At 34.0% G+C, this 15,317-nt stretch overlaps 1 protein-coding gene across 4 annotated transcripts in view; it reads left to right on the top strand.

Annotated features, from left to right (window-relative positions):
* Positions 1-15,317, top strand: part of MACROD2 (mono-ADP ribosylhydrolase 2) — a 2,007,046-nt gene that overhangs the window by 1,922,396 nt on the left and 69,333 nt on the right. For all 4 annotated transcript variants that reach the window (XM_038571576.1, XM_038571577.1, XM_038571579.1 and 1 more), the window contains one exon: positions 2,862-2,939. In XM_038571576.1, coding sequence (XP_038427504.1) covers positions 2,862-2,939 — 78 coding nt within the window. The remainder of the gene's footprint in view (positions 1-2,861; positions 2,940-15,317) is intronic.

Raw genomic sequence — 15,317 nt, 5'->3', positions numbered from 1 at the left:
TCTATGATTTAAAACATTCAGGACCATATCCAGTCTTCTCAAAGTTCATGTGACTAGGAATTCAAAGATCCCTTTGAAAAGAGAAACTTCAGTGGAAACAATCTCAGAGCCACATAGTCATGTGTGGATGCCATCATGAGCTTATAGCTTTTATCTTGCTTTATTGCTGTATGTGGAGGCAGAACCATTTCAGGTACAAAATAAAAGTAACTTGTGGGTTTGGTGATGGGTCAGGTTGATAGGAAATCCTTGCCATCACATAAAGACATATATTTGTGTACACACAGAATATACTCAAATATTTCTAGGATACAGAGTCTTTTGTATATTTTATTTCTAAAACTAGGACACTTTCTTAAATTAATAGTATGGTACAGTTCATTTGGTACCATTTTTTTCTTAATCCTACACAAAATAATAATGAAAATAACAATTGATGGTGTCTTAGATTCAACGAAGTGTATTATATATATATTAGAGTACATGAGAGCAGAAGGCACCTTAGCAATATTAAAACGACTCTCCAAGGAAATTGAAACTGAAGGGTCAATTAATTTGCTAAAGAGACAGATTTTGGTGACAGTCCAGAGATTAATTTTTCAAATACTTTCACCCATCTTATGTGAATCATTAGACCATAAATTCATAAACTCAATGTAAATCACTTTTTAAAAAACATTTCTTATGTAATATTTGATGCATGAAGCATAATGTTTATGTAAGTTATAAAGCATAATGAATTATTGTTGAGTATAAATGAACACATTTTAACTACACGCAAAATCTTGGATAATCTTAAAATATTAATGTTGAGAGAAATGAGTATAGCCCAAGCCTAGTTATCAAATGATGCCATTTTTCATAAATAAGTAAAATATTTGAAATTAAAATTTAGCCTGATTCATATAGTACCTTTTTAAAACCATTGCTCACCTCAGTGTTAATGTAGGAAAAAAGTATTCAATAATTTTTTTCTTTAAATCCACATGTTAGAGCCAAAAATTAAAAAGGCATGTTTTAATGGGAACTGGTGTAAAACAATTTGACTAGAGTGAGAGAACAGTTTGGAAAACTATTGCCTATGCTCAGTTTTGCCTCCAAATTTGGACTTTGAAACTTATTGTCAGTCTCAGAAAGAAATAAGCTGCACAGATAATTAAACATTTGCCTTGGGGGAATTATTTGCAGTTAATTAAAATCATACACTTTGGGTGTATACTTGCTTCACTGGTTATTAAATTTGAATTATATGTTAACTATCCAGGTTTCTCACTTGTCCATCAAATGTTGCTTGTGGCAGGTTAAAGAAACAGACTTTCTCATAATATTCCAAACTGCATTGTTTAAAACTATCTCCTAGTGTGGGGAGGGAGAGAGGTAAAAGGAGTAAGGAAAGAAAGAATGCTTTGAGACTCTGATTCAGCTCTGTTGGGTGTTACAATTCAATGGAGCAATGTGAACTCAGTAAGGAACCCATTTTAAAGTAACAGAAGTGTCAGCCTGCCATGCCCAGTTTGCTCCATGGCCATATGCATAGAAGATAAGCTCATGACTTTTAGATATCTTTGGATTACCACTCTTTTAGCTGCATAAAAAATACCCCCTAGATTGTAACCTGTATGAAGGCAGAGTCAATTAGTATTGACTCCCTAGCCTCAAGAAGTATCTAACGTAGAGTTGGCCCTTAATAAATACTTTTGGAGGGAATAAAAGGCCCAATTTAAGTCTTCCTGCTGACCCACCCACATGCCCTTTATGATGGCTTTCTAAAGAGTCTACAGAAAGGCCTCAAACATCTAACAAGGAGTGGATGGAACTGGAGGGTATTATGCTGAGTGAAGTAAGTCAGTCGGAGAAGGACAAACATTATATGTTCTCATTCATTTGGGGAATATAAATAATAGTGAAAGGGAAAATAAGGGAAGGGAGAAGAAATGTGTGGGAAATATCAGAAAGGGAGACAGAACGTAAAGACTGCTAACTCTGAAAAAAAAAAAAAAAAAAAAAAAAAAAAAAAAAGACTGCTAACTCTGGGAAACGAACTAGGGGTGGTAGAAGGGGAGGAGGGCGGGGGGTGGGAGTGCATGGGTGATGGGCACTGGGTGTTATTCTGTATGTTAGTAAATTGAACACCAATAAAAAAAATATATATATAAAAAAAAAAAAAAGAAAAAACATCTAACAAGGAATCCTGCATAGATTTGCAACAGTCCATAGTCATTGAAACCTATTTGGCCATGTTATTTCCTGGAAGTATATCATATAACAACAACAACAACAAAAAGATGAACTTATGCTGATTTCACATTTAAATGTGCTATATGAGGGAGAGGATGAAATTGCACAAAACAGAAGGTTTGCCTTCCCCTTTGCTATTGTTCTACTGGTAGTGTGTGCCTCAGGAAGATGAACTTAATTACAACTGGATATCAAAGCTCTACATCTGGCTTATTCAAGGACTCAAGGCTCCTGTATATGAACAATTGCAGTAATGGAAGCATTAAGAACATTAAAATTGATATTCCTTTAATCTCCCCTATTTTGCCTTCCTTTCATATCCTTTTGCACAATTCTCCAAAGACTTTCATTAATGCATAAAACCTGCTTACATTTTCTTCTTTGTTGCAAAAAGATGACCCAATCAAATTTGTATCATCCTACCTTTGTAAGCTTTGTACAAGACCTCTTATGCAGTAACTTTAGGAACAGCTTATTTACTATGAAAATATCTAAGTATTTTAATGGTGTTTAAAAAAATAAATTCCATCTCCCAAAGATAGATATATCATGACAGTGTTGGAAGCTGCTTTATTTCCCAGTTAAAAATGCTGACTAGATGTTTTGCTTATTTGTTGTGGCAGATTCTGCAAAGGACAAGAATATCACAAAAGACAATGAAGTAACAGATCATTCTGAGTGTGGCCAAGATCATCCTAATGGTAAGTTGCAAGGTCCTTTTTAAATTTTTTTCTGCTGAGAAATATTACATTTAAAAAACAGATTTTAGTTTTTCTGGGAAAAATGGAATATAGTAATATTTTATTTTTATGAATATCAAGTGATTTGTAGCTGCCAAGTTTAGAAGGGAAATTTGCTCTCTGCTATCCTCATCATTCACTATTTTTGTACTGGCTGACATTATTTTTGTTACCTGCCTAAACTCTATAGGCATCAGATTTGCAACTACAGAAATGAAGAAATGATAACAATGAGAAAAATGTGACACATATAGACAACAGATCGAGGTAATTAAATCTACATATCCATGGAATACCAAGAAGAGAGGCTAGAACAAACAAAAATGAAAACAATCTTTAGAAAAATAACAGAAAAAAGTTTTCCTAATGTAAACCAGTTCTTCCACCCAAAACACAAGAGTATACATACTTATTTATAGACAAAGATAGGAACAGAAATCTACAAAGCCTCATGGAATTTCTGAACATCAGTGATAAAGAAAGGCTTTGAAAGCACATAAGAAAATAAAAATCAGGTTACAAACAAAATCACCAAAATCGGATTAGCCTTGACTTTCTTCTTCCACAATTCTAAACACTAGATGAAATGGACGAACATTTCAATTGCTCTAAAGTACACAGTTTCTATATTTAGTGAAGTTGTTACTACTCATGCATGAAGTCAAGACTAACATTTTCTCAGGAATTCATAGATTAAGAAAATATGCCACCCAAGTATCCTTCCTGTGAGTAAACTAACAGAAATCCTGTGCAAAACCAGTAAATATAGAAAGGAAGGAAAAAGTTAAGACTGAGAAAGTCACACTTGGAAAGAAGTATGTGATAAGAGACTCATTAAATGTATGAAAATGTTGAAATAATTGCTTCCAAATTAGGATCAGAATACCTTAACTAAATGTACACTTTTATCTTTGAAAATTACAGTATATGTTGCTTTAAAATGAGAAGGAAAAAGGAGAGACTTCTACTTTCAGGAATGAAAGTCTAAATAACTTAGACCATTACTCTCCCTGAAGATAACTAGACAAACTACACCAAAAACAAAAAGGTATGGAGTCTGTTTAAAGGCACCAGAGAACTAACAGGATAGTGAAAAATTGTCAGGCTAGGTTCTGGGAGAAAATAGATATCCAGAGATGTGAGTTCAGAACTTGAAGCTGTTTTTTTTTTTTTTCTTGGTCATTTGCTGATTCTGCAAAATGTATCCAGAGTCCTATTGCTGAAAAGGGCAAGGGACCACGGTAAACCCCGTGGTTTCTTTGTTGAAACCCTAAAGATATGTATCCTAGCAGAAAGAATCAAGCAGCAGGAGACCAACTTTCTGAAAGACTGATGCCCATCTTTGAATCATCTCAATCCTCAAAATAAATGAAGATCAACCCAGATTACTATTCCCCATAGGCACCTGAGAAAAACCAATGTAAAACCATTTACAAAAACGAATTTTTAGCCAGAATTTCCAGCATGTCTAGCACATACACACACACACAAAAAAATCCAGAAAAAAAAAAATGAAACATGGTAACATAAAAAAAAAGTCAAGAGAAACATACCCAGAGCACCTGGGTGGCTCAATTGATTAAGCATCTGCCCCAGGTTGGGTTCTGCCATTCCCCTTGCTTGTGCTCTCTCACTCTCACTCTGAATAAATAAATAAATAAATAAATAAATAAATAAATAAATAAATAAATAAATAAAATCTTTTTTAAAAAAGAAATAGGCCCATTTGGGCTGAAAGTATTACAGTTAAAACATAAAGTATAAAATAATTTTCCTGGCTGTTATAGGAGGATAAAGATGACATTGAAAAAATTAGCTGAGAAGTAGAAATTCAAAACAAAGCATCATAAAAGAAAAAGAAAAGAAAGTCTAGAAGTGAAAGATACAATAATTGAAATGAAGAATGCAATGAATAGATTCATGGTTTAAATGCATATTACACACAGATGAAAGAGAATTTGTGCACTAGAAGTTAAGTCAGAAGAATATATCCAAAATAAAAGTAGTAGAGAAAGAAAAGGAATGATAAACACTAAAGAAAGGGAACAAATATAGAGGATAAATGATAAATCAATTGGAATCCCAGACAGAAAGGAGTGAGGTAATTGAGCAGAAGCAGTATTTCAGAAAATTGTGCTGAGAAATGACCTATATTAATGAAAGACATCAGATCACATCTTCCTAAAACCCTTTGAACTCTAAGCAAAATAAATCCACAAGTATGCCCATCATTGTACAACTGCTGAAAATCAAAGATAAACAGGACATCTAAAAAGAAATCCTTAAACAATTAGACTGATACCTGACTTTAATAGATACAATAGAAATAAGAAGACAATCTAGCAGAATAATAGCCAACCAAGAATTCTAAGCCAAAAAAAAGTTGTGTTTCAAGAATAAATTTAATCAAGCAAATTTCAGGCCAAAAAAAGAAAAGAAAAGTTCACCAACAGAGAATTTTGGTGTTCTTCAGGTAGGAGGGTATTGATACCAGATGGAAGGAAAAAGATGAAGAAAAAGAAGAAAAAGCAAGGTAAATGGTAATTATTTGATAAGTCTAAATGAGTACTGATGATACCAATTCTTGACAAGGAGCAGGAAAGTATGACATATAAGAGAAGAGAAATCAATTAATACAAATCAATTCAGAAATGGTACAGATTGTGTAATTAATGTGAAAGGCCATGTTAAAAGTTATTATAATCATATTCCATGTCTTCTGAAAGCTAAAAGGAAGATTGTCCATGTTAATTAGAGACATTAAAGGTATAAAATGACACAAATTGAATTTCTAGAGATGAAATACTAAATGTCTGAGATGAAAATTACACCTGATGAGAATAATGGCAGATTAGTCATTGAAGAAGAAAAGAGTGGTGAATTTGAAGAAGTAGCAATAGAAACCATCCAAATTGAAACACAAAGAGAATAAATGATTGAAAACAAAAATATAATCAGTGAGCTATGAAAGAACTATAAAGGTAATTGCAAGTCCAATATACATAAATCGAAATATCTGAAGGCAAAGCATGGAAAAGGAAGACAAAAAATATTTGAAGTAAAAATGATTGAAATTTTCCAAAACTTCGGTGAAAACTGTGAATCCATATCCAAGAAGTTCTATAATCTCGGAGCACAAGAAACATAAAGGAAATTATAACTAAGTACATCATCATCATCTTGTTCAACATCAGTGATAAACAGAAAAATTTCAAAAACAGAGGAAAAAAAACAGGTACAGGGAAATAGATATAAAGAGGAAGCAGAAGTCTCATTGGAAACTACAACTAAAATTACAGGCTAAAACATGAATGACTCTTACAAGTATAATGTTAAATCAAAGAAGGTACAGAAGCATATATATTGTACAATATCTCATATCAAATTCGAAAAGCAGGAAAAGATAGTGATGCTATTTAGAAAAGCATACTTGAGTGGAAAAATAATAAAGGGAATCTAGTTAAGGTGCTGATTAAATTTTGGTGATTAAGGGGGAGGTTCTGATTGGCCCATGAGCTGGTCTTCTGGACTGGATGGATACATATAGTTTCTATAACTATAAGAAAGTATAGTTTCTCTATTTGCTTTTGGTTGTTTAACTGAACTCTCAATGTTGTGCACTTTCCTATACTTTGTTACATTTTTAAAGATTAGTTAAAAGAAGAAGGAAGAAAGGAGGGAGAGAAAAGGAAAGAAGTATCAAATGCCAGAATTTATAAATCACGATTATGGTGGGGAGTAGGGAGGGTTGCACAAAAGCTGATTTCAATAAAGGTAGTCAAAAAGTAAAAATTGTGTTCTGCTACAGATTCTGACAATATAAGTTAGGGTTAAGAATACCTTTGAAAAATTTAATGATAATCACAAATAGAATTAAATCACAATAGAATTAATGGAAGATACTCTCTCAATTTCCTGGTATGTTTCATACCAAATATGAGTATTTTCAATAATGGAAATAACTTTAAAAAGTAAGTAGCAGTGTAACAAAAGTACAATATATCAAATAAGACAACAGAAACACAGGCAAGTAGTTATGACAAGAAAGGTAATTAGGTTAATTTATTAAGTGTAAAAACCAGTTGGATTGAATTAATTTTAAAAAATAGTAAAGGTTTAAAAAATTTAAATTCAGGAAAGGTATATTTGGGAAATGAACATTAAAAGAAAGGAATGAGAAACTACTTTAGAATCTATCCAGTTAGAATTCCAGCAAAAAGTCTTGAGCAAGAGGGCCATCTGGGTGGCTCAGTGTTGAGCATCTGCCTTTGGCTCAGGTTGGGATCCCAGGTCCTAGGAGCCAGTTCCTCATTGGGCTCTCCACAGGGAGCCTGCTTCTCCCCCTGCCTGTGTCTCTGCCTCTCTCTGTGTGTCTTTCATGAATAAATAAATAAATTCTTTAAAAAAAAAACAGAGTCTGGAGCAAGAAAGATTTGGTCATTTTATATCAGTAAAAATTTAATTCCATGATTTAATATAATAATGATGGGTCTTTATATGGCAGATGATACAGTAAGAATAAAATCCAACTGGAAATGCAATGGGGGATTCACAGATATATTTTCAGTCAATGACAGAATAAATAGACTACAAAAATATGGTATCTTTGAAAAATGTGATTAACACTGTAGTCCTACTATAGGAATAGGCAAACAAGTCAATCCATGAAATGGAATAAAGACTTTAGAAATGGACTAAAGTAGATCTGGTTTTTAGCACATCTTCAGGCTGACATTTCAAAGACAGATGACTCCATAAATGGCATTAAGACAACTGCTTGGCCATTTGGAAGAATAACCTGAATCCGAATCTCATTCCTTATACTAACCTAAATTACAGGAGGAGCAAAGATGAAATGTAAAAATGAAACTAAAATTACCAGACTAAAAAAACAAAAGTGTGACTTTTAAAAAATTTTGAAATAAGAACTGCTTTTTGAACTGTAAACAAAATGCACAAACACATGATTGTATACATATGTTATAAAAAGGCATTCACATATATATGTATATATATCTGCAATGTGTGTGCATGCATCAATATATGTCATAAGAAAGAGAAATGGCTAAATCTGAATATATGCATTTTGACATGATAAAGATTATAATCAAATTCTAAAGAAAAACTACTAGGAAAAGTACTCTCAGCCTAAATGACAAAGAATCAATTTTCTTAAAGAGAAAAAAATCTTATAAAGCAATAAAAAAAAAAAAAAAGGAAAATGGGCGAAGGACTCCATTATAATTTACAGAAGAAGAAATACAATCACAAATATGAAGAGATGGCCTATCTCTTTATTTCTTAAAGAAATGCAAATAAAACACAATTTCAGTTTTAATCAAACAAGTTTATGTAGGAGAATTAGTGGGAGTAAGGTATCCAATCAGGCTCACACACTATTGGTGGGAGAATGAAAGACATAACCACATCAGCAATTTTGACAAAATCTAATAAAAAGTAAAGTGTTCATACTATTAGCCTAGAATTATGCTTTAGGACTTTGTCTTAAAGTAACACCCACCAAGACTAGGGAGATGTGTATTTACAAAAATCTTCATCACAATACTATGTTTAATGGGAAAAAAAGAAGGAAATGTCAAAAATTTTGTACATACTATGGAATATACTGCATTTTTTTTAAGATTCCTATTTTATTTATTCATGAGAGGCACAGAGAGAGAAAAAGAGAGAGAGGCAGAGACACAAGCAGAAGAAGAAGCAGGCTCCATGCAGGAAGCCTGATGCAGGACTCGATCCCGGGTCTCCAGGATCATGCCCTGGGCTGAAGGCAGGCGCCAAACCATTGAGCAACCTAGGGATCCCCATACTGCATCTTTTAAAAATAAAACTACTTCAGAAATTTTATTTTATTATTTTTTTAAGATGTTATTTATTTACTCATGAGAGACACAGAGAGAGAGGCAGAGACATAGGCATAGACAGAGGGAGAAGCAGGCTTCATACGGAGCCCAATGTGGGACACCATCCCCAGACCCTGGGATCACGTCCTGAGCCAAAGGCAGATGCTCAATCACTGAGCCACTCAGGCATCCCTCTGAAGAAATTTTAATAACAGTGTAAGATTCTTGTAAAATTATGAGCTAAAAAAGCAAGAATCAGAGTGTAAATTCATTTTGATCCCAGGATATATGTGTATATTTCTGCATGTGTATATGTGTATTGAGCTACATACACAAAGACTCACTAACACATATATAGAGAGATCCATATATATGTATACATATAAGATATATATCTACAGACATGGGAATACACACATATATGCATATACAAATGTATATCTGCATGCATCTGTATACGCTCATATGTATATGCAGATGTATATCTACATATATATGTGCACACAACAGAAAGATAGTTTACAATATTAACAGTGACAGTTATAAAATTATTATAGCTATAAATTATAGTTATAAAATTATTCATAGCTCTCAATAATTATATGTACTTTTCAGTGTTTCTAGAAGGAAACTACAATTCTTTTGCAACTGCAGGAAAAAATAATTTTAGAAATAATTTACATTAGGTAGTAAGTTTTTGGGGCCCCAGGAAAAAAATGAAGGATGTCTAGAAGATAATCAAATTCACACAAATCTGGGTTTAATTTTTGCTCTTAAGCTGGGGTTATTTTTACACATGATAAACATAAAATTTTGAATATTAGCAGCAATCAAGTTTAACAAAAGGATGCAATTTCCATTGTCTTTAAGACAAGCATTGAAGACAACAAAGTCTTTGTTCTCATGAAGATTTGAGCATATAGTAATCTGCAAACAATAGAACTATACTTTTGTTACTATTGTTCAGAACCAGTCCATTTACAGAGTGCAGTTAGGTTTATCCTCTCAAAATGTTTAGTTCCAGACTGATGGCCCTAGACCAATTTTTATGCAAATTATTTAAAGCATTAGCTTGAGCCAAACTTAATTACCAGGGCTCCAAGAAATAATCACGTGATCTATTTCTAAAGAAAAGTGAATGGATTTTTGGATTATCTGTTCTAATAGTCCCCTCCCATTAGCATGGATGATTGAGTTCACTATATAAAAATATATACATAAACTGTGGGACCCTTTATGTTCCTTTGTTTCCTCTGCCAGGAGGGATTAGGGCAGAGGACAGTGGGTGGAATTCAACTAGACTGAATGTGGAGAAGCAAACATAAAGCTTGCCTGCATGGGGTCAAGAAGCAAGATGAAACATGGAATGTCTGAGCGCACTGCAGAGAAAGACAGAAGGGCTGGAGACCCCTGGAGTCATCATTAACACACAGCAGGCCTGGGTGCAGGGCAAGGAGCTCACATGTACCTCCTCTTTGAGTAATATGCCCAGTCCTGGCTTGCCTCAGGAATGAGAAAATATGATTATTCTTGGATTTCAAAGCTGTGCACTTCACTTCTCTCCCTGTTTTTTATTGACTTCATTTCAGAAAAATTAGAAAGAAGAAAATACCTGTATTTCTGTTTCAAGAAAAGATTGCTAAAATATGTAAAGCACACAGGTGAAACAGATCAAGAGTGGGGACAAGTGAAAAGGCAGAAGAGAGAAATGCTCCAAAAGAACTTTGCAATGGCCTCTTATCCTCAAAGTGAAATGCCAGCCTTTACTAGTCAAAGAGAAAAATCCCTAGTATTCATCAAGAGCCTTAGGCTGCCACCACCACCAGCAGTCCCCCCAACAGCAGGTGCCGCAGGCCCTGTAGAATCACTGTCTTCCTATCCCTGATTGAATTCCTGTGAAGATTTATCAAGTGGGGCGCTGGGAGTGGGGACACACAGGAACAGAGTGGCTGCTTCTATTCTCTGAATGCTCTACTCTTTGCCTTCATCATACGACAAAGCCAAATTGCAAATGATGAGTCAAAGTTCCCCGCAGTGACCCAAGAGTAGGTGTGGGGTCGGTTCCCTATCACCACAGTGATAGGGAATGAGGCTCACTCAAACAGTGAACGTCCTCTCTCAAAATCATCCACCCAATAAACAAACATTGGTGGTAACTAAAAACTTCACGAGGAGACAGAGCCTCATATCATGCCATAGATAGAGGGAATCTAAGTTATTATCCAGTTTTGCATCCTTAAAAGTAAATAGATAATGAACCTGAAGCCCAAAGAGGTTGTGATTTGCCTAAAACTTAAGTTCTTCCTTCAGGGTTCTTTGTAATAAATATAGTATATGGATATGCAGCCAAAGGCACTTACCTTGTTGCTAAAGGATGCAATAGAAAATAAGTTATAATCCCTAATTACTATTTGCAGACATTGATGCATGCTGTAAAGGACAGCCAGTTAATTAAACATTTATTGATCACTCATTAGTAGGTTCTGGGAGGGGAAATATGAATAAAGCACAGTTTCATAATGTTCATAGCCCAGTAAGAGAGACCAAGAGATACCACTATATTACAATGTGGTAAGGAGAATAATAAGCAGATAAATGAGCAAAGGAATTCAATAAGCAAAAACATAAAAATGATTGATTCTGACTAGTGATTTAGAGGACGTCACAAAGAAAGGTAAGTTGATGACTTAGTTTTGAAAGATGAAGAGAATTTTATCAGATAGAAAGAGGGGAAATGGGGATATTTCAACCAGTGAGAATACACGTTAAGTGGACACAAAGGCAAGAAATAACATAAGGTGTTTAGAAAATGATGAGTAGGTTGTGACATAGAAGAAAGGTAGGTGATTTGGCCAAAAGACAAAAAAAAAAAAAAAAAAAAGTAGAAAAAGAAGAATATGCAAGAAGAAAGAGCTACTCAACAGCTGAATTTCCCATGTTTTTTAGAGTTCAAGTACAATAGATATCAAGCCAAAGTAACTGAATTTAGCTAACCACAAACACCTTTTAGTTATAGTTTTTTCTTCTATGATATCACTGAAAGCATTTTTGTTTTCTAAATTGTTTCATTATAATTATTAAATTAGATAATATGCATTTGTTGTAAAATATGAAATGCAGGTTAGCAAAATAAAAATTCTGTAAATTAAAATTCCACCTACCATCCAAAGATAATCAGTGTTAAATAGGAGATAAAGCCTTCCAGTTTTTGTCCCCACTAATCTAAATACATATAAAGGCATATGTAATGATTCCATAGTTACAAAAAATGAAATCATATTCTATGTTCTACAGTCCTTGAAAATCTCATAATATATTTTTAATGGTTGCTATCACATAAAAAAAATAGTTGCTTAGACTTCCTCTAATCCATTAATTAGAAATTCTATTGTTATTTTCTGTCCTCTGTATATATCTTTTCATGTGTCATTTTTCTCCCTGACTTTTGCTTTCTTAATGAATTTTAATTCAAAACTTTGATTTCTGAAACATTAATTTATGAACAGCATTCACTAATATATGAATAGCATTCATTCTCTCTTATGACATCCATTGTCCATGTTTATGCTGTTATTGTGTTTTTAGGCTTGTAGATTTTTCTGATTGTCTCAGTTTCCTCTTCAGTCAATCCATCTTTTCATTTCCTTATTCATCAGTTCTCAGAGTTCATTGCAAACACAAAAACACTGCTTTTGTTTTTCTGAATATATCTTTTTTTAATAATAAATTTATTTTTTATTGGTGTTCAATTTGCCAACATACAGAATAACACCCAGTGCTCATCCCGTTGAATATATCTTTTACAAAAATATTTTTCCCTTACTATAATTCCCCTCTTTTATTATGTTTCAGTTTTAAGTCCCCTGTTCATTAGGATAGCTAGGAATAGCTAACCAGGCAAGATGTTTGCCAGGAAATAAGTGGAAAAATCCCCTTCACTTTCCATGTGCTATAATCCTTCTTTCCATCCAGCCATACTGGTATCTGTCCAGTATTTATCTAGGGTAAACTTGGAATGCAAAATCTGTGGCTCTAGTTTTATTGGAAATAGGATTTATTTCCTCCCATCTCACTCCTAGAAGTTGGATTTATAAACTTGGTTTTAAAATTTAGCACTTATCCTTGTCAAATTCCATCTTATTTCATTTAGTCTATTTGAGAGTTCCTCAGTGTTGATGTTGTTGTCCAATATATTGGCTATCTCTCTCAGTTTCCCGTGATCAAAAAGTCTGCTGAGATGTCTGGGTGGCTCAGTGGTTGAGCATCTGCCTTTGTCTCAGGATGTGATCCTGGGGTCTGGGGATAGAGTCCCACATTGGGCTCCTGCAGGGAGTCTGCTTCTCCCTCTGTATATGTCTCTGCCTCTGTCTCTCATGAAAGGATAAATAAAATCTCAAAAAATAAATAAGTAAATAAATAATAAAAATAAACATCTGCTAAGTGGATTTTTCATAAATTTGGAATTCTGCTTCACATCTTTCTAGAAAGAACTTTATGTACATTTAATGCCTTTTTCCTTGCAACTATGCATTTTGAGGCCAAGTATTATATCTATTTTATTTAAGACCTATTTCCAGCACCTGACATATCTGCCATTTAGTAGCACATAATACATTGTAGAATAAATGACCCATAGTGTAGTATCACCACTTTATATAGTACCCAAAGATGAAAAAAATGGGTGAAAGATTTTGCACAGCTTTCTTCTTCATATAAAAGAATTTTGTCATTAGTAGTATCATCAAATTGTCTAAAGGGTAAAAGGCACACATGGAATTCTCATACATTTCTGGTGGGAGTGCAAATTGGAACAAACTCTTCAGAATGCTGTTTTTCAGGATTTAGTAAAGCCAAATGTATGCATTGCTGATTACTTACTAATATCACTCCTGAGCTTATACCCAAGTGGTATGAATACATATATCTAGGCATGCACAAGAATGTTTTTAGCAGTGTTCTTCATAATGGCTCCAAACAGAAAACAATGCAACATCCATAGGACATAATATATTTGGATAGTGGAATAGTATACATCAGTGAAAAAGAATTGGCAATTGGTATACACAACAACTGGAATTAATCTCACAGAGAACATGTGAAAAAGCAAGCTACAAGAAAGCATATAGTGTAAGTTCTATTTCAAAAAAAAAAAAAAAACCCCGCAAAACTATTACCTTTTGTCTGTAGTGGGATATCCATTGGTTCCAAAAGAGCACCACTCGTGCTAGAAGTGTTCTTGTTCTGGGTGGTGATCACACAGGGAGATACTTGTATACGTATGTGAAAAGTCACCAAGCTATGTACTTATGACTTGTATGTTTTATATAAGCAAGATATACTTCAGCTTAAAAATTAAAAAACAAATAAAGACATTCCCAGGCAAAACAAAGAGGAAGAAAGAATCTGTAGTCAGATAAACCCAGTTGGAAATTTTGAAAGCAGATGGGGATCACAATACTTACTTTCAGAGCTAATGTGGTAATTAGAGATAATGTATATGAAATGTCTAGGGCAAGTCTGGCATTTTTAATAGGATAAATAATTTGCAGATACACGTATATGCTGTATGCCAGCACTTCTCAAGCTTTACTGCATATACAGATCACCTAGAAATATTGTTAAAATGCATAATCTGACTGTAGGTCTGAGATGAGGCTTGAACTCCTGTATTTTTGAGAGAAGAATGGAAGTGAAAAAAAAAAAAAAAGAATGGAAGTGAATAGAGTTTATCAGCAGGGAAACATCTTGATCAAATCCGTGTTTTAAAAGGCATTTCTGCTAGCAATTCACTGGATAGACTATAAGAGAAGACAGTAACAGATCCAAGAGAAAGAATGTATCCCTGAATGAGGAAAGGGGAAGAGGAAATGGAAAGTGGGAAAAGAGAAACATTTTGCAGAAGCGTCAAGACTTGGCATTGTAGTGACTTTTAGGAGTGATGACAGTCATCAAAGACAGCTTGAGATATTTAGCTTCAGTGATCAGACGGATAAATATACCTCTGTTGTAATTATTTTATCAGATCCTTTTGATTAAAATTGAGCTTGAAAGGAACGATGTCAAAAAATTTCTTTTTGGGGTCATGCTAGCAGAGAATGAACCAAAGGGAAGCCATATAGTGGGCAGCTTAAGAATAGTTGCATTAAAGAGGAAACTGTAATAAAGTGTTGCAGCAGTTAGCTTTGCTGGATAATCCTAAAAATAATCCTAAAAGTCCCATTGGCTTACAACAAAGGTGTGTTGTGTCTCTGTGTGGTTCTGCTCCATGTGTTTCATTCCAGGATGTAGATTGAAGTAGCATACTCTCTTAGGATCAAGAAAGTTGGAGGAAAACATGCAATGGATCTTGAAGCTTCTGCTCAAATGTAGTACACATCATGTGTGTTGCTGTGCCATTTTGTAAACTAAGTCACCCTAATAGACCTGGTATCAGTCAGATGGGAATAAACACTTGTCCCATAGCGGCCATAGCGGCCAT

Source organism: Canis lupus, chromosome 24 (assembly GCF_011100685.1).
Source record: "Canis lupus familiaris isolate Mischka breed German Shepherd chromosome 24, alternate assembly UU_Cfam_GSD_1.0, whole genome shotgun sequence".
NCBI classification, from domain to species: Eukaryota; Metazoa; Chordata; class Mammalia; order Carnivora; family Canidae; genus Canis; species Canis lupus.
This window is presented reverse-complemented; position numbering and strand designations above follow the sequence as displayed.